Here is a 27,406-nt window from a genome sequence, read left to right on the forward strand (position 1 = left end):
TTCGCCGCTAGCGATTGCGAAGGCGCTGCAGTTGCTTGGCACTGATAAAGGGGGCCCAGTGGAATTTGCAAAGCTAACATATTTGGTTTGGTGATTTTTGTAGCTCTACTTACGTATTATGAAAATATGCAGTTTAAGTGATACACCACATTAAATCTCTCTCTCAAACACACCATTTGTAGCATGCTTCGTTACGCAAAAATAGCGGAAAATTCTTGAAAGTTCGTTTTTGTGTCACCAGTGGAATATAACCTCAAGTAGACCCGAGATCAAAAGTTATAAAAAATATATTAATCAGTTCACGACGTCAATTAATTTTTTTAGCGTAAAACATTGTGCATTGTCTCAGTCACATGATGAAAGCTCGTTTTTCTGTATTTTGACAGGAAGCTGCGCTACAAGGATCCAAGTATAAGGCAACAGTGTTCCATTATACGCGTAACACAGCGGACAGGCGACACAGACGCTCCAGTGAGATGAAACAAGTGTGAATGACGAAGCAACCACTGTGAAGAACTGGGAGTCGAAAGAGAAGTCGAGGCCGTAGTGCTCTAAGACAGGCGTATCATAAGGATGGCGATAGTGGGAAAAGCGAAAATCTGTCATGGATCAGTTTTCAATGAATTTCACAATATTCTGAATAAGGCAAAGGCCGCTACTTGTTGGGTTCCGCGACTGCTCGCGCCCATTCAAACAGCCAACCGGACGGAGACAGCTGCGAAAATGTTCTTTATGTCACATTACTTCATTAGCTGCTTAATTGCCATGGATTAGTTCTTGATGTCTCAATGTGATCCTGAGACAAAGGCGCAAACAAGACAGTGGAAATACGGGGATTCATCGTCTCTGGAAAAAAAAAACGAATGGCCATAATCGGGCAAGCTGATGCTAAGTGCTATTTTAGACTGATATGGTGTAGTAATAACATATTATTTTCGTAAGGGGCAATTCGTTACAGGGGCATACTACCGAAACTTCCTGGCGAGGTGCCGTGGCAAGCTGTCCAAGAGGGTGGTTTTGCACCAGTGTAAAGCTCCAGCTCATTGTGTACGGGACACAGTCATACTTGCTGCTTCTCTGGGCTATCAAATTTTTGCTTCATCCTCTTATCACCTAACGTGGCACTCAGAGCCTTCTTCCTCTTTCCTCGGCTGGAGAAGCCATTGCGTGTCAAGCATTTCCAGAATGATGAAGTGATTTTCGAGGCGAGACGTTTCTTGAACAGTGAGAAGTCAACCTTCCACAAATAATAAAATTAAATTGTATGATTCCAGAGGCCTTTTCAAGTCTCAGATATCTAAGATGTATATACGCAGACTAAAGTGACAAATAAAAATTGATATCAAGGCCGGGACATTTTTTTAAATTTTTACGGTGGAACTTCCCGGTGGCTAAAGGGAGGGGCATTCCAATCTTCAGGGAACAATAAATACTACGAGTAGAGAAGGCGTGGATCAACTTCTCATTGCAACAACTCCAGGATGGATTAAGAAAAACGCTTCAAAATAAATTAGAGAAAAATTTTCCGTATTTGGAACTGCAGACAACTATACGACGTCGTTCATTAAAGAAGTCCCAAAAATCAAGGACATTTTTCTCGCTGTCAGCAAAGAAGTAGTGTACACAAATCCACTTCATGGAATTTCATTTGTGGGAAATACCCCGAGTCGGAAGAGAGGTGCAGATGAGGACGTATCTGAAGAGGAGTCGTAAGGTAATAAAGGCCATCATCTGTCGAACCAAGTACCAGACACCTATCGCTGAGTCGCATACCAGGCGATGCTCGTCAGAGTCCAGAATATCAAAGGCGACATGGAGAGGGTGCCTGCAAGGTGAATCCTGAGAAGGCGTGACCTGTATACCTGTGTCCCACTGACCGTAAGGTACTATGCAGATTGGACATCAATGGCAAGATAACGAGCGCACGCTGATTGCCAAACGGCACGTTCTTTTCTGCTGGAGAAAGTCATAGATCGATTCTGTCAAGGATGTTGGCAATAGCGCAGTACGAACGTAGCCCAGTTCGAGGAAAAAATGGCGGAAGCAAAAGAAGGGTGGCGGGACGTCTGAAAGTAGGAAAGGGGCTAAGGGAGAGGGTGGTGTAAGGGTCTCCAGAAACAGGCTGGTAAGGCACAGCGCCATCTGACAGCTGACGAAAATGGTTATCTCTCTGCCAGGGACATGATACAGGCTAAAACAGACTTCAGCGCGGGAGGATGAGGGTTTCGTGCACTATTTTAAACAGCAAGCCATGGCAAACGTACACACTCAATGCCGCTAGCATGTGACGGGCCATGGATGGAATGAGAAGTGTCTGTGCCATGCAGGGGATACGTGACACTAAATATACATTAAAATCTTGTTTCCATTGCAGAAGTTTGGTAGCTCGTAAACTATGATGTAGAAGTCCAGCTCGTATCGGGACAGTCGGCGCCGGCAGTTCAGGGCAACCGTGCGCCGCAGATCACCCGTGAGTCCTAAGCATCTGATAGTAGCAGCTACGAGCAATGGAGCAGCCCAATCCTCAGGAAGCCCGACGCCTATAGCCATAGCGCTCGATTTGCGGACGTTAAGGCAGCTATTAGAAGCTTGTCTATAGGTGGTGACCCATGCCAAGGACTTTCTGACGTCAGAGCCTCAAGAACGAGGACGAGGACGAGGTCGTATGCATAAGCAGTGCAGCAAAAGACATGGCCACCGAGCGACATCCAAGACAGGCATTGACTGAGGCCGTAGAGCAGCAACGATTTCGTGGCGAAAGCATACAACAATGCAGAGGTCAGGCAGCCTTGACGCACCGGACGGTGGATCAAGGTGGAGGAGTGAGATGGCTATTGTAGAGTACAAGGGACGTCGCTCCGCGAAGGAGACACAATACGATGTCGAGGTAGGATCATGATATCCCGTATTGCGGACCACTCCTTCCAGGTAGTGGTGACTGACCAGATCGAACGCCTGGCTGAGGTCAAGAGCAGCCAAAAGCCCAGTTACACGACGAGCGTGAGCAGGAGCGACTATGTCTCGATTGTAACAGAGGGCAGTGCAGATGTTATTGGCCAGGCCCAAAGATGTTTGATTAGGGAAAACCAAGTACTGGGCCGCCCGTTTAAGCCGCGCGGCTAATAGCCAAGTAAATATCTTCGTATCGCTGTTGATCAACGTCAAAGAGCGTTTCTCGCATATCCGCATTGTGTCCCGAGGCTTGTGGGTGGGAATGAGGAGACCGTCAGGGAAAGCGTCGGGGATCTGCGCGATAGGCGACATAAGATCTCGATAAATTTCCGTCCATAGTTGGCGAAATGTCCCGTAAAACTCTAGTGGGAGGCCATCAGAGCTGGGCGGCTTGTTCGTACAACCTGCCTTGTTAACGACATAAACTTCGCCCTCCGTGACGTCTGCAAGCAGATCCTTTGTTGCATACCCGGGAATCAAGCCAAAGGAAAGTGGGGAGACGTCCACAATGTTGGCAGGGTAGTGACGTTGTGCAGAGTACGGTGTAACAGAATTTGTATGGAGGACAGATCCTATATCACGTTGGTATATAAACGCCGTCCATCATCAGTTGCAAGAACATTAAACAAAGTCCTCCGACGGTGGTGCCGTTCCACTTCCACGTGTCACCTAGACGGATGCTCCTGCGCTAATCCATCGTGTGTAAGCGCCCTGACTTAGCTCCTTCGAGGTGGCGTCGTGAAAAGACAGCGAGCAGTGCCTTGGCACGATTCACAATCAGCTGGCGAAAACGGCATCGTAGTAAGTTCCCCGCGAATGGTGAAGTAGAAATCCTCGGTTCGTCGCCGCCACACCCCGACCTCCCTTCTATAACCAATCAAGACTTTGCAGAAGTCAGACTTTGCGGAGAGGACCCACCATGTCAGGGCAGATTGATATGTATCGCAGCGTCGACGGCAGGCTAAACACGTGGTCTCGATGAGCTACCGCCAGTTGGGTGAAGTAAGATGGATCGTATTCAATTTACATTGTCCATGGCCACGCCACACCTTTTGGCGGCAGAGTTTGACGGCACAGATATAAGTGTCGTGGTCAGAGAAAGCAGCGGGCCAGACTTCAGCAGCCTACACCCCACCGACAATACTGCGAGAAATATAAACAAGATCGAGGTGACTGGAAGAAAGACTAGTGAACTGCGTAAACGCCGGACGATCGCCATGAACATGCTCCAAAGAGTCCACACGGTTGAGCTGCTGGACATAGCGCGGCGTACATACAATGACGTGGTAGTTGGTCTTTGGGTGTCACCTAAGACTACAAGCAGATGAAGCAAGGGAGACGTGTGCTGTAAGGCCATGGGAAGCACAAAAAGCTGGAACATGCACCTCCTGAAGAAAGACAACGTCACCGTCGCAGCGTGCAGTATTTCATGGAGTAATTCCAGTTTATGGCGCGCACAAATGTTATTGACATTGACCATGGCTATGCGATAATTCTGAAAAGTTGCCATCGCCATGACGTCGGGTGATGCAGACATAGAGGAAGAGCAGGGAGTTCCCCGCTAGGCCCCGTGGAAGGGCACATTATTGTGGGGGGGGGGGCGGAAATCGACCCAACAAAGGGGGTGCCATCGCCCTTTACACCCTCAGAACGTCCATCCTCAGCATCGACGTCTTGCACCCAAGAGATAAACGTCTTACCAGGCCTTTTTAGTGGAACAACTTCAGAGGTGCACTCACAGGCAGCATCAGACACGGGGGGGGGGGGGGGGGCAGTCGCATCAAACGCAGGCGGACTGGGGGCGGGGGAGGTGCCCATAGGTGAATGCTAACCATGCCCGGAGGGGAGGGGGAAGGTCGGTTCCCATAAGTGAATGCTGACCATGCCCGGAGATGGAGGCAGGGGAGACGCCGTTTCCTATGGTGTCAGGGCGTCAGAGGACAGCGCATCATCAATAGAAGGGTCGTCATCCTGTGCACACATCCGATGAAGGCAGTCATCCGAAGGGGTACGGTGCTGTTTCTTCTGTTTCCTCGGCGACTGTTGCTTTCTAAAATGCAATTCCAAGTCGGATGGCAGACAGCAGACGCGTAAGATGGGGTAACACAGTGGGCTCCGCAACGAGGGCGACGTCTGAAGCAGTCTGCATGGGTGACATTCCGAATGGAAATGGGCTTCCTGGCCACAGCCTGGACAAGTGCACCGCTGGCCGTCATACATAACAACAGCGCTGCAGCCTGCAGTAATCTGATGAAAAGGCAGGGGTTTACTGGGTTCAGTTCTGATCTGATGCACACTACTGAGGACACGATAGGTTCGAACTCAAGCACATGACTGACGACGCTGCCGTAAGGTTTAAGGCGGCCACCGCAATGTCCAACGGCACCTCCAACGGGAGTTCGAAAACCCTGAACGATCAACCACGACAGCACCTATACGGACGTCAGATTATCGGAACTTGGATCGTCAGCATGGCGCCACATGACGTCGGCGCACATCTCTTCATTCACCATATTGATATACACAGTGGTACTAATGATCGAAAAATGAATCCCGAGAACATCTTGCAGTGGGAGACGCATTTCGTCCCATACAAACCTTTCATTTTCCTACACTTTTGGTCATTCATGATCCAAAGGAAAAGTCATTTGATAGTGGTTTGGCAATAGGAAAACGCCATAATGGTCGATGAACACAGACATGAAGACAAGCCGCTATGTGGAAGTAAACAAATGCACGCTAGCTTCCAAGCAGCACAATAGGTGACACGTAAACACTAAGACGTGTTCACTCACCATTGCAAAATACAGATTGACGGATTCAAATCCCAGTCTCTCGCTCACAAGGCAGATGCGCTAACAACTACGCCACCCTGGCGTAGTGACTTTGCACTACTGTATGGACTACCCTAGCATGTCTCCTTCTTCATTCCAAAATCCCATTCACGCCTCAGCATCCTTGATATTTCCCCTAAATTCAATTAGCGTTAAGGCAGGATCGCCCATTTCTTTGGATGATGAGGTGCTATTCCAACACAGCTAAAGAACCTCTGCATCCCTGATTGAGTTTATGGGAAGTAAAAAGTGGGCTGAGTCATAAATGGAAATTTGGAATGAAGAGAGAGGCGTGCTAGAGTAGTCCATGTAGATACGCAAAGCAACTGTGCCAGGGTGGCGAAGTGGTTAGCGTATATGCCTAGTGAACACGACACCCGCGTTCGCAACCAGGCCTTGGTATACATTTTCTTTCGTCGCTCCAGTCTGCATATAATCATTCTACAACTGAGTTCACCGCAAAGTCCTCCATCATACAGAAAAATGTGTCGCACTGAAGGATGAAAATGTAGAGGAGGCCAACACTATCAACGTCCAGCAGTTCGATTTTTTTCGATGTAATAATTAACACTTCATGACTACAGCTCCTAAAGTCAGAGAAGTTACGTACATTCGCAATTCGAATGACGTCTTGTGGAAGAGGATAACATGGTGGAGGGTCGGTACTGAATGGCCCCTAAGGGCCAGTTCGCAAAGCTGGTGTGCACTTTTGTAGAGTAAGGGAGAGTGATGTACCCAAACGACAGTCTACCTGCAAACAGAGGATGTTCCTTGGTCGGTTTTAGATTCTAGAATCACATTGATTCTAGAAATACATGAAGGCGTGGTCACTAGATGCCGCCGCAATCAGTTCTTGCCGTCTTCTACAGATTTTGTTTTTGTTAGACGTGATTTAGTATTCTGTGCAGCATTTTAAAGTATTTGGTGATCCACAAATGGTTCAAATGGCTCTGAGCACTATGGGACTTAACTGCTGAGGTCATCAGTCCCCTTGAACTTAGAACTACTTAAACCTAACTAACCTAAGAGCATCACACACATCCATGCCCGAGGCAGGATTCGAACCTGCGACCGGAGCTGTCGCGCGGTTACAGACTGAAGCGCCTAGAGCCGCTCGGCCACACTGGCTGGCGAGCGGTTCTAGGCGCCACAGTCTGGAACCGCGCGACAGCTCCGGTCGCAGGTTTGAATCCTACCTCGGGCATGGATGTGTGTGATGCCCTTAGGTTAGTTAGGTTTAAGCAGATCTAAGTTCTAGGGGACTGATGACCTCAGATGTTAAGTCCCATAGTGCTCAGAGCCATTTGAACCATTTTTTAGAACCGCTCGGCCACTCCGACCGGCGTTGTTCCACACTTTTAAGTTACGTGTAATATATTAAAGCTAATTGTTAATTCTAAATTTAGATAACTTTATGGTTAGCAAAATGCTATATATATTTAGAAATGTTTACGTAACATGTAGACAGTTAAGTCACACTTTGTCAGTCGTGCATCGTCTTGTAACCTGAAGCAGAATGAAGACTTTCACCATGGAATATGTGATGTTTGCAAATGAAACGACTTTCTTTTATGTCTTAACATTTTTACCTGTCTTGAAAGTGCAAATTTGTGTTAGATTCCAATAGCTTCTGTTTTAAAATGTATTTTTCTTGTATCTGATTTTTGGTAATGCTTCTGATTAAATTTGATTTAACATACTGACTGTCGGTCTGTAGTAGAATAAAAATTTAACAGATAATCTATTAAACACAGTATTGACAATATTTTCCCAATTGCTATGGTTTTAAATATTTGTACCTAGGTGCATGAGAGTGTTGTACCTTGAAGCATGTTTTCACATTTGCAGAAACCTTAATTTCCCACAGTAATTTTCGTAATCTCAGAAAGAGACTGCAACACATAAAAAGTGAATTCCATCATTTAACAGCGAAACACGAAAATACATTACACTTCTATTACAGGCTTGACTATAGGCGAAAGTCTGAAAAGTGTTCCGAGGTACTACATTCTCCCCTACCTGAGATATTTGCCTTTCCTACAATTCGCATCTTAATTCAATGTGAAGAATTAATGCCAAAAGAGATCATACTGCTCTTCAGCGTTGAACATATAGTGGTTTCAGGAGTGAAAAGAAGCAAAATAAAAAAAAATTGTAACTAGCAAATGTCATTTAGCTCCCAGGATGACATCAACCATAATAACATCCTCTCTCTTAACATTGTTCTTTACGAAAATATGTACAGTCAACAAATCTTTTATAGATAGCAACCTACACTTTTTATTTGGTAATCCACTTTGACTTCTCAAGTCTTATTCAAAAACGTATGATAGCGTATCATTAATGTAGACATGACGTTATTAAAAACGTAACACAAAACTGATCTTTAGTCTCCTGTGCTAGCACATGGTGCAGTTATCTTGGATAACGTAACTTGTCCACTTGCTGGAGCTAACAGTAAACAAATTCAAATCAATGAAAATACGCACTGGTCATTCAGTTTAGCGTCTTCGGTTGAAGGTTTGCGTGGGTACAACGTACGTCAACGAAGAGTAGAAATGTTACTCGTCTATGGAAAATGGAAGTTTACAGGAGTGGAACAGCAATGACCGGTGTACATTTTCATTGTGTTTCCATTAGTTTACTGTCAGCTCCAGTTACGTTACCCTAATTATTTGCACTGTGTGCTATTACAAAGGAGTCAAATTCAGTTTTGTTTCATTTTCTTAATAACGTATTCTCTACTTAACTGTTTCTGAACAGGTCTTGACTGCGGCTATAGATTACCGGGTAAAATAATAAAGGGTGTAATTTAGAAAGCTCCTAATGGAGACGGAACCTGGTTATCACAAGGGAAAACTTATTGCGTGCGAATTTTGAATTAATCGCTGGTAACAACGCACTTTTCTTACAGTAGCTCGTAGCAGCTTATAGTACAGTTCTCCTGCCGACCGAGGGCTGTCAGTATCAGAGCGTATGCGAGAGGAAGCATTGTTTCTCGTTCTGTTTATTCTTTCTTCTCCCGGTATATTTTAATAGTAACGTAGACTTTTTGTTTATCAGTGCTGCATGATGCGAATGTGTCAACTTGAAGTGATTGATAACATGTTTAAACTTTCTCTGCAGTTGAACTTTGACACTTACCTGTAACCGAGCATGAGATGCCGAAGTATGAGGCAATTTGTTACACTTGCATTTGGCTACTCGTTATGGTGTAATAGCCCGCTTCGTGTCACGTACAGTTTCCTATTATGTATTTTCCTTGTGAAAGAAACATGTGAAATTAAAAAAAAAAAAACCGGCACAACGCCAAAAGAAACTTACAGCGAAGCAGCAAAATAAGCAGTGGATGGTTAACTTGTAAGGAACACATAGAAAATGTTGTGGGGAAGGCTAACCAAAAAGTGCGTTTTATTGGTAGGACACTTAGAAAATGTAACAGACCTACTAAGGAGACTGCCTACACTACGCTGTCCGTCCCGTTTTAGAATACTGCTGCACGGCGTGGGATCCTTACCAGATAGGACTGACGGAGTACATCGAAAAAGTTCAAAGAAAAGCAGCACGTTTTGTATTATCGTGAAATATGGGAGAGAGTGTCACAGAAATGATACAGAATTTGGGCTGGACATAATTTAAAGAAAGGCGTTTTTCGTTACGACGGAATTTTCTCATGACATTCTAATCACCAACTTTCTCCTCCGAATGCGAAAATATTTTGTTGACACCGACCTACATAGGAAGGAACGATCACCACGATAAAATAAGGGAAATCAGCTCGTACGGAAAGCTATAGATGTTCATTCTTTCCGCGCGCTATACGAGATTGGATTAATAGAGAATTGTGAAGGTGGTTCGATGAACCGTCTGCCAGGCACTTAAATGTGATTTGCAGAATATCAATGTAGATGTAGATAGTTGTAGATGGTTCTTCACTGAGGAAATCCGCTAGTAAATATGGGATAAATTTTATCACGCTACAGTGAAAAAACCGTTATCTCTCACTGGAAAGGAAAAAACGAGCATTACTTTGATCAATGCTTAATAGGCTACACTATGTTCAACAACTTACACCACCTATTGTAGCAGCTTGCCTTGTTGTGCGATAAACTGCCGAATGTGCAAGGCTGCAAAAAATGTCAATGATATTTCTGATAGCTGAGCATAAGTAAAACAAATATGTGGTGCTACATTATATCTCGCCTTAAAATAGCTCTAAAACCTTCTTGTACATAAATTATTTTTAAAAAAATTGTAACAACTAGCCCTATTCTCCCCCACTGCTATTCATATCTATGTAGCGAAAAAGTTACAAAAAATGCAATCATACTGGGTCATGTACCACTGATATCTAAATAATATTTCCTTGATAAATTTTTTGTTTTGCTCTGGATAAAAATTTATTTAGTCAGGGTAAAGGGGACATCCTGTACAGTCCAAAAGAGTGATTATCCAACATTTTTGCTTAAGAGGGCGACACCTCCAGCCGCATAGGAAGGGGCGGGAGTGTGGGGAGGGGTGTAGAGTGGTCATTCATAGAGAAATTCCGTTTTCACCAAACCATGATTACTAATAGAAATTTATCGCTTACACATTTTGAATCTACACTCCGTATGTTATAGAAAACAATACGTGTATTGCAACTATATGCATTTTTCTGAAGGCTTACATAGCGACCAATTTTCCGTACGAGAGCGGATACTATGGCCCATGCCATCGCAACAGGATCCCGTTTTTCTTTTTCCAATTTCTGGGCACATATTCTAGATTTCTTCAGGCCCTAGCATCTGAAAGAATACCACGCAGCTACAACAACTTTTTTCAGTCAAACATTTGTATTAAGTCAAATATAATAGAACAGAGACGGTTTTAAATAATACACTGAAGAGTCAAAGAAACTGTTACACCTGCCTAATATCGTGTAGGGCCCAAGCGAGCAAGCAGAAGCGCTGCAACACAACGTGGCATGGACTCGACTAACGTCTGAAGTACTGCTGGAGGGAACTGACGCCATGAATACTGCAGCGCTGTCCATAAATCCGTAAGAGTACGAGGCGGTGGAGATCTCTTCTGAACAGCACGTTGCAAGACACCCCAGATATGCTTAATAATGTTCACGTCTGGGGAGTTTGGTGGCCTGTGGAAGTTTTTAAACTCAGAAGAGTGTCCCTGGAGTCGCTCTGTAGCAATTCTGGTCGTGTGGGGTGTTGCATTGTCCTGATGGAATTGCCCATTCAGTTGGAATGCACAATGGACATGAATGGATGCAGGTGATCAGACAGGATGCTTACGTACGTGTCACCTGGCAGAGTCGCATCTAGACGTATCAGGGGTCCCATATGACTACAACTGCATACGCTCCACACCATTACAGAGCCTCCGCCAGCTTGAACAGTACCCTGCTGACATGCAGGGTCCATGGATTCGTGAGGTTGTCTCCTACCCGTACCGTCCAATCTGTTTGATACAATTTAAAACGAGACTCGTCCGACCAGGCAACATGTTTCCAGTCATCAACAGTCCAATGTTGATGTTGACAGCCTCAAGCGAGGCGTAAGGCTTTGTGTCGTACAGTCATCAAGGGAACACGACTGGACCTTTGGCTCCGGAAGCCCCTATCGATGATGCTCCGTTGAATGGTTCGCACGCTGACACTTGTTGATAGCCCAGCATTGAAATCTGCAGCAATTTGCGAAAGGACTGCACTTCTGTCAAGTTAAATGTTTCTCTTCAGTCGTCGTTGGTCGCGTTCTTGCAGGATCTTTTTCCAGCCCTAGTGATGCCGGAGATCTGATGTTTTACCGGACTCCTGATATTCACGGTACGCTCGCGAAACGGTCGTATGAAAAAATCCCCACTTCATGGCTATGATGGGGATGCTGTGTCCCATCGCTCATGCGCCGACTATAATACCAGGTTCAGACTCACTTAAATCTAACCATTGTAGGAGCAGTAACCGATCTAACAACTGCGCCAGACACTTGTTGTCTTACATAGGCGCTGCCGATCGCAGTGTCGTATTCTGCCTCCATACATATCTCTGTATTTGAATACTATGCCTAAACCAGTTTCTTTGGCGCTAGAGTGTACAACTTAATTAATTCGAAATGGGTACAAAGGGATAGAAAGGCGCGTGATAGCTTTGTGTATAAATGGATTTAGAACTCAGTTTTATCTATTGCATTATGTGTGTTTTTTTGGAAGTAACGAACTCTTATTGGGCTGAACACTTTGGTCTTTTTTCCCGACGAGTAGTGTGGCCACTTTTTCCAACTGCACATCGTGTCTGCATTAGAGATCCACAGAAGAAACCATATACTAAAATTAATAACAAGGAACTACTTTTTTTAGACCAAAATACATTTTTCTAACATTGATATTGCAAAAAATTATTACTCTTCATACAAATAAGACTTACCTTATTTCAGACGACTGAAAATTGGAAAAGGTTTTACTAAAAAATATCGGAACAAGCATCCTTTATCAGTCTCACTGAAAACAATGCCCACTTATCCCTTTCTGGCCACTTTACCATTCCTTCTCCTATCGATCTTACTATTAATTGGTGACCTACAAAAATTATTATGTTGTATTAAGTAACAACAGTAATCGCAATATGAGACGCTATTACAGATGTTTACTAAATGTTTTGAATATCATTTTTCTTTTCCTCACTGCGTTGCATTACAACAGCGTTAATTTGATTTCATATTACTTCCTACAAACGTGTACCACATTTGAAGATGACCGCCTCTATAATGCACATTCACATGTTAATTCCGTTTGACATTTATAACATAGCAGCTGATTGGTGCTAGTCGCGCACGTCGGTGGGTTGTCAGCACTGGAAGACAAACAATAAATTATTCCACGTCTCACTTTTATTAACCCTACAGTAGCCGCACTGCAAACCACTCTGCCTCTGACGTAAGCGGCAAACTTTACTAAGCTCACAGTCGAATTCACCAAAGATAATTAAAATTAAGCACATCTTCAAATATTTCAGTTTCTGTATTTTTGTTTCTTATCGAGCAAGAAAGATACAGTCTTAAAAAGGTGCTTAACGTTTCTGACGTTTTTTGATTGTAGTGCTAGTTGCTAGAAGCATATTATTATAAACTACGGCTGAGAACAGCGGGCCACAGGAAGAATTGTTTCAGGCCGCGTGTGGCCTGCGGGCGCTACAGTCTGGAAGCGCGCGACCGCTACGGTCGCAGGTTCGAATCCTGCCTCGGGCATGGATGTGTGCGATGTCCTTAGGTTAGTTAGGTTTAAGTAGTTCTAAGCTCTAGGGGACTGATGACATTAGAAGTTAAGTCCCATAGTGCTCAGAGCCATTTGAACCATTTGGCCTGCGGGCTGCAGATTGACGACCAGTGTCTAATAGCTGTAGACCGCCTAAGCAAGACACCTATGGAGAACACAGTATGCTAAACTGTGTCTCTAAAGCGTCGGTGACCTTGTAGACGAATTAGACAAGTAGGGAAAATCGATTTTTGCGCGGAGAATGAGCCGTTAGTTGGGATTAACAACATCCCGGATAACGTTGCAGTCGCGTTGTCCCTGCGTGCAATTGTGTGAGTGTAAGCAACACCACCGGCGCGGATAAGCGATCTTCCTTTATTACACTCCATAAATCTAGCGCTCAGCTAAACGAGCTGGGAAATTATAACGGACGGGCTGCAGGGCGCCCGCGAGTCCGAGCCGGCTGGCGGCAGCGGCGGCGGCGGCGGCGGCGGCGGCGGCGGCGGCGGAAGCTGCAGCGCGGGCAGCGAGCTGGCAGGCGCCGGCTAGACCGCGCCGCGGCGCACCGTGTTATGAGGCGGTGATAAATCCAGGCAGGGGTGCGGGCCGCGCTGGCCGCCCGGATTAATTTCATTTCGGACTGACCTTATTGTCCCGGCACAATAGACGCCGCGAAGGGAACGAAAACGAGAAAAATCCTCTCCGTGTCGGTGATTAACACTGCTGCACCGGCGCAGATACCATGATTTTCATTGCCGACGGGATGATCCCTCCGAGTCAAGGACAAAGGAAAGACCGTAGTGTTCTATCACTGATGAATCTGCTTGTCAACAAACCATCAATGACTTGAGGCAGTCTCAGTTTTTCTTTAAAATGCGAGGTGACTCATTAGATGACATTTATGGAATATTACGTTGGTTGTTGGAGGAACAGCGACTTATTAATAACTTGAATACAAAGTGTTAAAGTTCCACAATAATATTTATTTAACAGTTCGTTATGAGCCGGCTTTCAGCTTCTTAAGCGATCGTCAGACAAATTAATCCTAAACAGATAGTACACATGACTTCAGCGAGAGTTCATAGATGCACAAAGATTGCTATACAAACATATGTAACATCTGAGACGTAGCGCCATATACAGATCCTGCCTTGGAGGCGGTTAAGTGGGAGATGTTCTCAGAGCTGGATAGTGAGAGATGGTGACGCGAAACTGGACGCGCACGTAGTTTATGTATCAGCCGATAGAGGACAGTATTGGATAGGGGACTGTGATTTAGTTTCGATTGTGCCCACTAGAGTGCACTAAAGTAATAGAATGTTTTTCATAAACTGTTCTAGTATTTTCATAAAGTGTTATTATGTCTTTTTTTGTATGTAAAATGTTATAAATGTGTTTTAACAGTGTCAATGATGCGTGAGTGTGGTTTAAGGGTAATATGAAGATAATTATTTATCGAGTTATGTAGTGGGATTTAGTGTGGGAACATTTCGAAGAAGTATGGATGTGGACAAAGGGGATTTTTGTAGAATAGATTTGTAAAGTAAGTTTATGGTAAAAGGAAAGTTAATTCAGGTATAAATAACAATAGTAAGTAACTTTATGCATAAACAAAACTTCAGCATTTTAGATCATTACGTCGGTAAAAAGTGCAGTCGTTAGTTTTACTATTTTGCGATTGGTTATTCATGCAAAGTGCGGACTGACGAGGGAGAACGTTGTTTTGCTATTGGCTGTTGAGTAAACTGACCAATGGTAAAGCAATATTCTTCGAACGCCTTTCTCTGCTGGTAGAGAAGACTTAGAGTATTCTAGAGAGGAGTCGGAGCCTAGCCATGAAATAGTTCGGACGTATGTAGTAGTAGTTCCGATGGAAATGATAAGTTGCCGAATCTAGTAGTGTTTCATACATCAAAATTGTTGTAAAGTGACAGCATAATTATTCCGATGGGTGTGTAGAAATTTCGAAATTTTTAAGTGAATTTTGTGACGAGAAAAGACATTAATTCCGCGTGGCGTATTGAGCAGGTCGGTGGCTAAAAACTGTGACTGCATTAGGTACCGACAGACTTAATATTTGTCGAGTATTGTCAATCAAAAACAATCCGTATTTATGTAGCTATTACATTTTCGGGAAATGCAACACCATAAACTTGCTAACGTGAGTGAAAGGGATTGTAAGTGACTGTGTTAAGACTAGCATGGGCTTGGCAGTGATACTTGTTCACCTACGTTTCAGAATATATTAATTAAGGACAAAATTTCCAACCTTTCAAAAAATGGTTCAAATGACTCTGAGCACTATGGGACTCAACATCTTTTAGGTCATCAGTCCCCTAGAACTTAGAACTACTTAAACCTAACTAACCTAAGGACATCACACACATCGATGCCCGAGGCAGGATTCGAACCTGCGACCGTAGCGGTCGGGCGGTTCCAGACTGTAGCGCCTTTAACCACTTGGCCACTCCGGCCGGCTCCAACCTTTCATTTCGTGTGAAACCTTTCTCCCGAAACGTAGATTAGTGACTTTAATTGCATCCTGGTTCACGTCGAAGTACAGTAGGTTTCGCTCGGCTTCCCTACTGATGATCTGCTGAGGCAATGTTGACAGGTAGGTGCACGTTCGTCGTAAAGGGATAGAAGGAACCGCGCCGCCGCACATCTTTGACTGTATCGATACAAAACACAAGCATAATGTAAGACCTAAAGAGACTCTGAACAAATAAATCTTATATTAGAGTATACATAAATATTGAAGATATGTCAACGTGTAAGCTACAAATGCTCTAGAAGTGAGTAATGATACTGGCTGCTATGTCATATGGACAAACAGGTGAATGTCACAAAAAAACCGAATGAAGGAATGGGGAGAAATAAGTCAGTGGAATGTGAGTGTGGAACAGTCTTAACAAAACTATTATCTAATGGTCAGAGAAATAATATCTGGCTGCTGCTTCAATAAGGGTGAGTAACAGAACTGTGTTTGTTCATTAAGGATCAGATCAGATCTCTTTGATTGGTGTTTACTAATGGCCAGAATTTCAACTAATGTTAGTTTTCTGCCTTTGGTTCCTTTTCGGAGAACATCACACTTCACATCATATGAATGACATCCATTCAGATCAAGTTCAGCTAAGGTGGAATCTTCCTTTTTCAATCTCCAACTCCTTTAATGCTCAGTCAGTCTAGTAGTTATAGCTCTACTCGATTGACCCACATATAATTTGCCACACAGACTGCAGAAAATCCTATAAATACCACTCAATTCTAAAGGTGGAATCTTATCTTTACTGTGGAGTGGAAAGTGGGCAACAGTATTACTAGTTGCGAAAGCAGGAGTAAATTTACTGGATTTTAGTTCCACGGCAAGAAAATGTTAAGTCCTATCCACATATAGGTTGCGGGCCCATTTGTTATCAGAGGTGGCTAAAGGAGCGCTGTATCCTCTGTCCCTTCTTTTTGCTGTGTATGTTATCAATTAGTGTAGGACTGTAACCATGGCTGTATCCTATTTCTTCAATTATTTTCAATTCATTTTCAAAATCTGGTTTGGTTTATGGTACAAATAACAAGCGGTGCACCATGGACTGGAATGCTGCGCGTTTGTGGTTTATGGGATGCAGGGAACTGGCTGGTATTACTGTGTCTTTTGAGGTTACTTTTCCGCATATTTTAAATAAATGCTGTTGGTTATTGACGTCAATGGTGAGGTCTAAAAGTTGATAGAGTCTCCTCCCAACTCCACTGTAAACTTGGTTTTACTGTGGCGTGAATTCAAATGCTGAAAAAATTTATTTAACTGTCTGGGGGTACCTGTCCACAAGCACAGTACATCGTCCACGTACCTTGTCCAATTTTGTATTTTAAAACTTAGAGACTTTTCATCTAAAAATGTTTGCTCAAAATTATCTATAAACATTTGAGCTAATAAGGGGCTCAGTGGGATGCTTATATCAAACCAGAACAAATTCTGTGGGGACAGAACGCGGTATAAGGATGGAAACTGAAACATGCTTAAAGCAAAGCTGTTTCCAAATTCAGCAGCCTCTGTACGATCAGTCGGATAGGTTACAAATGGGGCCCAGTGTACACTGTAATTGTCATATGGCAGCGAAACTTGCTAGATATGCTAATGTGTTAATGTGGAACATATTTACGCTGGGAAAAGTTAGTTCCAGTTTTGGCCACCAGTTGCAAATCTGGTGCTGTACGCTATTTTTAGGATGGTTAGCAGTTAACAATAAAATCAACACCTTTCTCACATGTTTGACCTTTTCTGTCCACATCCCACTACTAATCCACTACATAAGCGAACACCTCTACACGTCTTTCTTGCATTCACAGCGCCAGATGTGCATCTGGTGGCCAAACTAGGAATTAATATTTTTTTCAGTGTAATTCGGTTCCGCATTAATACACTAGCACATCTACCAGGGTTCGTTGCCATACGATAATTACGGCTGCACTTTAATTATAACCACGCGGTCTATCAGACTTGCTAATATAGCTGCTGATTCCTTAGTATGTAGCATCAAAGTCTAGCGATTGACAGGTCACTACTTAGAATATTGTTCATAGCAACTTTTTTAATTTCTTTCAAATTCAGCATCACACCAGTAAGAAGACTAATATATATGTATATTAAGTACTTTATGGGAAATTGCAACTGACCTGGTGAATATTTCATGCATCTTAAGATAGGAAACCCAGCTTACATTATCTGCATTTGGGACAGATGAACTAAGTTGGGTTGCCTATCTAAAGATGCACGAAATATTCACTGCCTATCTTAAGGTTTATGAACTATTCATCAGGCCACTTGTACTTTGGTCACTCTGTACTCAAGAATATTTGCTCAACGGCTGAATTTCGGAGTCAGTTTAGTAAGTACTTCTAGTGGCTATATAACATTCCCACAATTCATTACGATGCAATCATAATTATAGTTCAATAATTATAAAAATCTAGGCAAGAAAATAGAAAAATGTTCACACTTATGGTGCTCGCAAGACCTTTACATCTATGCCATTGCTTGTAATTTTTATACTTGTTATGAGTACGCTCACACTGCAGAAAAGCACTGTCGTAGAACAACTTGTGGGAACAGCTGACATTGATGCTAGCAGACTGTCTCTCGTAGTTGAATCCACTTCCTCTAATTTCCTGTAAGATGTCTGTTTACGTTTTCAACGAGACATAATGTGACTTGTTATCCGTCCCATTAACTGAGAAGAAGACACTAACAGGCAGAAGAAGTAAGACGTTGTAACGAATAAACGGGAAGAGAGAGGAAGGGTCAGGATAACATTGTCAGAGAGGAAGATGAGACTCATGTTGAAGGATCACTTTTATTAAAGGTACTTGGATACAACAGTGCTTTACCAAGCATTGTCCTACTGGAACTGGGATATGTTTGAGTCCCTCCTACCAGCAAACCGCCTCACTCCATAAATTATCGCGAGCTCTACAGTCTAAACTGGAGCCTCTATCACAGTTCAACTTGACTTAGTGCTGTTCTCTGTTCTCACGACTGTGACCACGGAAAAGTTATCGCAATTGATCTACTGGTTAGGAATCATCAGTTTACATGTTTTCCTTATAATGAGGCCGTGCTTAATTTTTTTCTGTGTACTTCGGAGTAATGCCACTACGAGCATGTTTACAAGCACTTGAAGTATTTTTTGTTGCACGCAGTTTCAGTAATTATACAAAATCAAAATTTCTGGGCCTCTCCTCCAACCAAAGAGAAAGAACAGCAGATATCTCTCTTCAAGATCTCAGGAAATTATCAGGAAAATGCAAAACTGAGACAGAGACAGTAACATAATATGCCATCCCAAACTATGTTTCTCTTTTTTCTCATTTATGAGTCACTGGTAGTGGTGGACTCCAGAATTCATTGCCTTCTTCTAACCCCTTAGCCAAGTTACAAATACTTTTCGTATACATAATATTATATTATGGAGAAATGTTAAGCGTGGCCCCTGCAGGATCTGAAACGAGAACCTACCAACGTAGCACCATTTGGACACCTATCGTTTCCAATAAATAATATAATAACATCCTATGTTCTGTCATAAGAAAAAATTTCAAACTTATATTTACCGAACAAAGTGAAAGATTATGAAGAAGCGACAAATCATTGGCCACACTGTTATTATGGATAATACTACATAAAATTGAACCAAAAATGCTCATATAGTGTGACAGTGTAACTATCCGATAAGAAAATGACGCCACATCCATAGTGAGATATTTAGAATATAGATAAAATCGTCGATTCTAAACCTAGTGAGCTAAATAGTTTGAAAGATACACAGACAATGATGTTTATGTAAGTGTATTGAGTTTAGATGATTTATAACTTATTGATTTAATTAGCGGCCATGACACATTTAATGTCAGTGCACATCACGATATTACACTGTATACACAAGATTACATCCATATGGAAAAACGACTCCAACTCAATATCGCTACGGGCAGACCTCGTGCCGTACACGCTTCAGCTGTATCGTTGGAAATTCTGATTAAACAAACTTTGAACGCTACTGAAACTACGAGTACAATCATCCTGGCCTACCAAAGTGACTGTGTAACATGCGAAACAGAATAATTAAATATTTTGGTACATGCTTTAAGTAGAAAATAACCACTTGTTCAGTTTAGTGCCACAGTTATAGTTGCCACACAGTCTCGGCCACGGGCTCGTAACGTATTTAAATGGGAGCAAATGTAAAATTACAAAGCGATATAAAGTGAACAAGGACTCTGTTTTCCACAAATGTTTTCTGTGCTACATATACAGAGGGCTGGAGTAATCACTGGGGCCAACACTATCTTTGACTGGAGAGTAATTACACAGAAATTGTGCAGGAAAATGCTGTTCAATGGTTCAAATGGCTCTGAGCACTACGGGACTTAACATCTATGGTCATCAGTCCCCTAGAACTTAGAACTACTTAAACCTAACTAACCTAAGGACATCACACAACACCCAGTCATCACGAGGCAGAGAAAATCCCTGACCCCGCCGGGAATCGAACCCGGGAACCCGGGCGTGGGAAGCGAGAACGATACCGCACGACCACGAGCTGCGGACGAAAATGCTGTTGTGTAATTGCATCTACTTACAGAGGTTGAACATACCATATGGAAACACCATGAGAAATGCATCCTTGAACGTAAGTGCAGGTGGTAGCCAAGGCTGCAGGGTGCGCTTTTGTAACTGACCACACGCGGCATCTCTAGAATGTCCTCAATCTGTGCAAGTGTCCCCGCCCGGCTAGCCGCGCGGTCTAATGCGCTGCTTCCCGAGCAGGAAGGCGTGCCGGTACCCAGCACGAATCCGCCCGGCGGATTAGTGTCGAGGTCCGGTGTGCTGGCCAGCCTCTGACTAGTTTTTAAGGCGGTTTTCCATCTGCCTCGGTGAACGTGGACTGGTTCCCGTTATTCCGCCTCGGTTACACTATGTCGGCGATTGCTGCGCAAACACTGTCTCCACGTACGCGTACACCATAATTACTCTACCACGCAAACATTTGTGGCTACACTCGTCTGGTATGAGACATCCCGAGAAGGGGGGGGGGGATCCACTGGGGGCCGAACAGCTCAATAAATAACCCTGGGTTCGGTGTGGGGCGGCGGTGAGTTGGGTGGACTGCTGCGGCCTGTTGTGGGGTTGTGAACGACTGAGGGCTACGGCGGGACGAAGTCTCTCCGTCGTTCCTAGGTCCCTGGTTCAATACACATACATGTGCAAGTTTCAGTCGTGTTTAGAACGGTGTTCTGTGTAATTATGAGTGCGTTATGTCGGAACTATGTGAATCCTAAAATGGGGAAATTGTTAGTGTTTGTGTGTTGGATGCTCCCGGAACCTAAGGAGCCGAAGGGTTTGGTGTTTCAAGAGGCATCGTATCCAATATATATGCAGCATACAGGGAAAGTGAAAAAATTCATGCGATAAGTCACAGAGCGGGCGAAGGTGTGTGCTGAGTGTTTGTGACCGTGGCCATTGAAGAGGGTTGCGGCGAAAAATAGGACGACGACAGCTGCAGAAGATATTGCAGAACCGAATGTCGCCCTCACGAACCCTTTCAGCACCAAAACAACGTGAAGGAAACTCCATTAGCAGAAAATTGCAGAGTGAGCATAATATCCAAAACCTCTCAGCAGTGATGCAAATGCTCGTAAAAGAAAAAACAATAAAAAGAAAAGCAATAAAGCCTGGACTCGGGAGCAAAGGAACAAGTCATTTGGTCGGATGAGTCTTGTTTCACACTGTTTCCAACTGCTGTCAGAGTTTACATCCCAAGAGTGAAACATGGCGGGGATTCGGTGGTGATCTGGCCAGTTATGTCATGGTATTCCATGGGCCCTTTGGTTAATCTGAAGGTTGCGTTTCTACCAAGGATTTTGTGCCCATCCCGTGGTACAATGTTTGTTCCCTAATGGTGATGCTGTGTCCCAAGATGACGAGATCCCTCTTCATACAGCTCGCATCGTCTAGAACTCGTTTTGTGGACTTAAGAATGAATTACCGCATCTCCCCTAGCCACCTGGTCACCAGATATCAATGTTATTGAGCCTTTGTGGTCTACTTTGAAGAGAAATGTCGTGGTCCCTTTCCACCACATCATCCTTTCTTGGTTCAAATGGTTCAAATGGCTCTGAGCACTATGGGACTCAACTGCTGAGGTCATTAGTCCCCTAGAACTTAGAACTAGTTAAACCTAACTAACCTAAGGACATCACAAACATCCATGCCCGAGGCAGGATTCGAACCTGCGACCGTAGCGGTCTCGCGGTTCCAGACTGCAGCGCCAGAACCGCGCGGCCACTTCGGCCGGCATCCTTACTTGTACTCGCCACAATTTTGCAGGAAGAATGGTATAAGACTCCCTTGAAATCCATACAGGACCTGTATTTATCTATTCCGAGACGACTGGAAGCTGTTTTCGATGCCAGTTGTTTTTCTGCGTCGTATTATTCACTGTAATGTGTTATGTTTGTGGTGTTTCTATATTTCTGTCCGCCCTCTGTATGGGTATAATGCAGTATAGTACGAGTTAACTCAAGCAGTTAAGTTATTATTACTACTTCACGACAGTATAGTTAAAAACAAATGTCTTATTTTTCAACAGCAGTGGAACTGTGATAATTCCAGTGAATGTATAACACTCAATAGCTGGGTGCAGATATATCATAACTTACTGGGTGTACGTTTCTTGGAATTCTTGTGGTGTTCGCTTGTTAACTGACTGGTACTGAATTGACCTGAGATAATTATACACTGACGGAAAAAAATTTTAACACCAAGAAGGAGTTTTGTGACATAAGCGAAAGTTGGCAGGCTTGTTTCTACATCTGAAAGACGATGCCTGCTCAAATTTCGCACGAGTCGCATATGAATGGTGCTAGTTGCGCCACTATGAGGATGCAAATCAGCTTTGCTTTAAATACACGCTGTATCAGTCGTGAGCGTTAATTATCTTTGAGAATGCCTTTCAGGAAGACGCCTTTATCAACACCTCACTTACTTTGAACGAGGTCCTGCGATGTTGCAGGAAGACTCGGACTGATTGCTCACGGCGTTGGTCACGATAATGTACAGACGCAAGAAGATCAGGTTCCGGACTTCCATGTGGCACTACCGAGTGGGAAGACCTTCGCGCTCCGCATGTGGCTCTGGCGCATCGTACTGCATCTGCAGCAGCAATCTGAGTAGCAGTTGGCACCACAGTAGCAACGAACTGCTACAAATCGGTTCCTTCGAGGACAGCTCCAAGCCAGACGCCCTGTACCGTCCATTCCACTGACCCCAAACCACCACCATTTGCGACTTCAGTTGTGTCAAGCGAGAGCTCACTGGATGGTAGGGCGGAAGGCAATTGTGTTTTCGGATGAAAGCTGGTTCTGCATCGGTGCCAATGATGGCCGTGTGTTAGTTAGAAGGACGCCAGCTAGGGGCCTGCAACCAACCTGTCTGCATGCTAGATATGCTGGACCTACAACTGGAGCTATGATCTGGGGTGCGATTTCCTATGACAACTGAGTACTCTCGTGGTTGTCGCACGCACCCTGACTGCAAAACTGTACGTCAGTCTGGTGATTCGACCTGTCTTTCATGAACAGCACTCCATGTCGTTGACCAACTTTGATTCTCTATGGAACTGTTGTGCAGAGCGACTGTAGACTCTAAGGATAGATATGCTAGAGTAATCAAAACTAATGGGATTGTGACTGATTGCTATGTGTCTCTCCTTCCTCATTCCAGGGTGTGGCTTCCAACAGGATAACGCTCGTCCACATACAACTGCTGTAACCCAACATGCTCAAATGTTCAAATGTGTGTGAAATCTTATGGGACTTAACTGCTAAGGTCATCAGCCCCTAAGCTTACGCACTACTTAACCTAAATTATCCTAAGGACAAACAAACACACCCATTCCCGAGGGAGGACTCTAACCTCCGCCGGGACCAGCCGCACAGTCCATGACTGCAGCGCCTCAGACCGCTCGGCTAATCCCGCGTGGCCCAACATGCTCCACAGAGTGTCGACATGTTGCCTTGATGTGTTCCATCACCAGATCTGTTTCCTATCGAGTACATATTGGATATCGGCGGACGACAACTTCAGCATTGTCCACAAACTGCATTAACCGTCCTTGTATTGGCATACCAAGTGCAACAGGTATGGAACTCCATCCCATAAACTGACTTCCGGCACCTGTACAACACAATCCATGCACGTTAGCATGCTCGCATTCAACATTCTGGCGTGTACACCGGTTGGTAGTGTAACAGGATTTTACATTTGCAGTGGCTTATCTCATGCTTAGATTAACCTGTTATCTTGCAATGTTAATCACTTCGAAATTTTACCCGGAAAAATGGATTCCCGAAATTTTACTAATCTACATTAATTATTGTTTGGTGTTGCGACTTTTTTCCCGTCAGTGTATATACACACATCCCGTGTGGCTTCAAGACGTGTTCAATTACTGGGGTTTGTTTGACGTGGAGGTAAATGCTAATGAATATAAACTCATATAAATTGTTAGTTTCGTAAAAACTGTAACACTATGGAAACCACATTATAATTTCCATAGCACAAGAGAGGGATCACATCGGATCACAAACTTCAGCTGTGGAAACATAAGGTAATCTTCCAAACTGATGTAAGACACCACACTGAAACAGCACACCGGTCGCTCTGGATAGCTGTGGATGACGTAGAACAGGTACAGCCAGTGCCGTGGACAGCTGACGGAGGTCGTGCAGTGTGATGCCACTCTCTTGAATGGTTACAGCGCTGACATACAGATGTGGCAAAATGGCAGAAAGGAGTTATCGTGCTCGGACTGAAGCACGACTGCACCGTGAATATAAGTTGTCCGAATTGCCGGTGAATCAACGCGGACTGTCCAACATGTCGACGAGAAATGGTGTACCACTCACGTCCACGTAACCTGGCGTAGGAACAGGGGGTGTAAAAAACGATCCTAGCCGGCAGGGAGTGGAGACTAGCGTCACGTCTTGTCAACGACGATCGGTTTCAAACCCGATTGCAAATGTTGTTCTTGTTGTACGCAGGTCCATCTCATCCAGTTTCCGAGCGAACGTCACGAAGGGAACTCTATGCAGGAAGACGTGCAGAGGACCACGCTTGGTGCAGGGAGTGGCAACTGACCCTGAACATGGATTGCCAAGTGTTCGGATTTTTACCCAGCTGTTCGGTATTTCAGCCACGTGTTCGGTGTTTGGGGCCGAAGCATGAGTAGTTCGCTTTTCTTAGAATTACGCTCATAGCATTAATTGGATCTGCAAAACTATCAGAAGGCTAATGGCGGTTCTATGCACCAAAGTTTATGTGAAAAGAGTATCCATACACATAAATCCCTTCTGAGCTGGCGCTAGAAACAAACTCAATGTCCATATGGCACAAACACAATTGTGCATTCGTTGTAATTTGAAGTCTGCAACATGCCACTACTTTTAGTACAAAATTAAAAGTAACAAAAATATATTGGAAGCTATAACTATTAGGTCTACAACTTTGCTTCCGCCGTTTTGCAACAGACGGCAGTAGTGGAATGTAGTGGTGCATGTCGTTTGTCGGTAAGTGCCATATAGTAAGCTTAGGCATTTGAGGACATAACGCCATCAAAATATCAGTCAATTTTTGATTGCATCATAAAGTTATTCTCGACTGAATACGTCAATGTATGAGCCCAATTCTCGTCATCTGCGGAAGGGTTTTAATTTTCTGCTTTGATATGAAGAAATCTGCGGCTGAGGCTCATAAAAAGCTGGGTAAGACCTATGATGAGACACTTGTTAGTGACAGAACTTCTCAGGAAGATAGTTTCCATGCTTCAAGAACGGTGATTTTGACGTTGAAGACCGGCATGGTTGTGAAAGAAAGAAAGCTTTCGATGCTACTACAACCGACGGGAACAATCACAGGAGATCGTTATCGATAGCATTTGATGTTTCTGAGCCGAGGACTGAAAGACAAACAGCCACACTACAGCGATAGACATGAAAAAATGATTTTGCAGCATGACAGTGCATGATCCCATGTCGAAAATCCCGTCAAAACATACTTGGAAACGTCTAAATGGGAAGTTCTAACCCACCCACTGTATTCTCTAGATATTTCTCCCTCTGACTGCCACCTTCCTCTATCTATGACACGCGATCTAGCTGACTAGCACTTGCGGTCATATGAACAAGTGCAAAATTGGATCTATTCATGGCTCCCCTCAAAAGGTGCCCAGTTTATACTCTGCGGGATTCGTATGCTGCCCTAAAGCTAGGAGAAAGCAGTGGCCAACGATGGCCAATACTTTGAATCGAAAATTTTTTGTAAGTTTTTCACAATAAAGACTCTAACTTCGAGAAAAAACGGCGGAAGCAAAGTTGTAGACCTAGTAGCAATAATAAACGTAATTTTTAATGGTTACAAAGTGTTTTCCTGTCTTCACCCTCTCAGCAGATCCTTTCGCCAGTCAGGATTTTAATTTTGTCAGTTAACCTGGCAACCCTACCTTCAACATAATCAAATTTCACGTATTGTCAATAATAGACAGAAAGACCAAATTGTTTTGTTACACAATTGCAGAAAAGTAAGTGGAAGCAATTACTTCCATAAAATATCTAGGAGTATGTGTACGAAGTGATTTTAAGTGGAACGACCAAATAAAATTAATCGCGAGTAAGGCAGGCGCCAGACTGAGACGAATCTTCAGGAAATGTAGTCCATCAACAAAGGAAATAGCTTAACAAACACTCGTTTGACCACTATTTGAATATTGCTCGTCACTGTGCGAACCTTAGGGCCTACCACATAATGAAGCGAAACAAGCGCTGTATCGTGTGCGAGATAGAGAGGCGAGCGAGTGTGCTGGGACTTGCCCCAGTTCACTGCTAATATCGCCACGTCACCTTAACGCGTCCCCATGTAGCGCACAAGTATTGCACCACAATTTAAAGTATAAAATTAAAAGTCAAAATTCCCGTTTAAAAACTTGTCAAGATGTATTTCATTGTAATAACGTTTTAAATATCAAGTCTTTATGTAATTAGTCCGCAGCTCGTGGTCTTGCGGTAGCGTTCTCGCTTACCGTGCACGGGGTCCCGGGTTCGATTCCCGAGGGGGGGGGGGGGGGTCAGGGATTTTCCCGGCCTCTAGATGACTGGGTGTTGTTGTGTCGTCCTCATCATCATTCATCCCCATTACGGTCGGAGGAAGGCAATGCCTAGTCGACGGTGCGGGTCTCCCGCATCGTCCCCCTACGCTCCTCGGAGTATGGGACCTCATCATCATCAATGTAATTAAACCAACAGTTTTAGTAAAAATGCAGTTTTAAGAAAAAATAAGTGGCGCTAAATAATAAAGCTAAAAATCCAGAATTTGGTCAGAATGTGCCTATGGAGCTCATAAATAACTGGTCCAAGTTTCAAAGTAAATGAATAAAAATTACAACCGGAATCCACGTTTTTAAGAAAATTCGAAGGCACTAAATATTGGACTTGGAAACGTAAAAATTTGTTTTATGCTTCAGTTCACCCTAAAAATAATAAGAGACCGCGTTAAGCTCCCTCTTGTAGTTTTTAAGTAATTTAGTGAAAACCAAACATGTAACTAAAATATACCCATTTGTAGTAGATTAAGTACCTGTAATTTTAATGATAGAAAATTTTGTTTGCAGCACATGATAAAGCTTCCTAAATAATAGAGCTTTGCCAAATTTTAGAACTGTAATGGTAATAACATCCAATACAAGTTCTAGTAACGGTATGTTCAGAGGTAACGATCCACCGTTAGTTCAAAAAATGGCTCTGAGCACTATGGGACTTAACATCTA

The 27,406-nt window shown here is 43.7% G+C and overlaps 1 protein-coding gene across 1 annotated transcript in view; it reads left to right on the plus strand.

The window, feature by feature from the left end:
- The window catches only part of LOC126122655 (uncharacterized), a 60,531-nt gene extending 46,951 nt beyond the window's left edge, over window positions 1-13,580 (plus strand). The window contains exon 3 of the mRNA XM_049915091.1: window positions 13,473-13,580. Within this exon, the coding sequence (XP_049771048.1) occupies window positions 13,473-13,580 (108 nt within the window). The remainder of the gene's footprint in view (window positions 1-13,472) is intronic.
- Window positions 13,581-27,406: the final 13,826 nt, after the last annotated feature.

The sequence above is a fragment of the Schistocerca cancellata genome, chromosome 1 (genome assembly GCF_023864275.1).
Source record: "Schistocerca cancellata isolate TAMUIC-IGC-003103 chromosome 1, iqSchCanc2.1, whole genome shotgun sequence".
Taxonomy (NCBI): domain Eukaryota; kingdom Metazoa; phylum Arthropoda; class Insecta; order Orthoptera; family Acrididae; genus Schistocerca; species Schistocerca cancellata.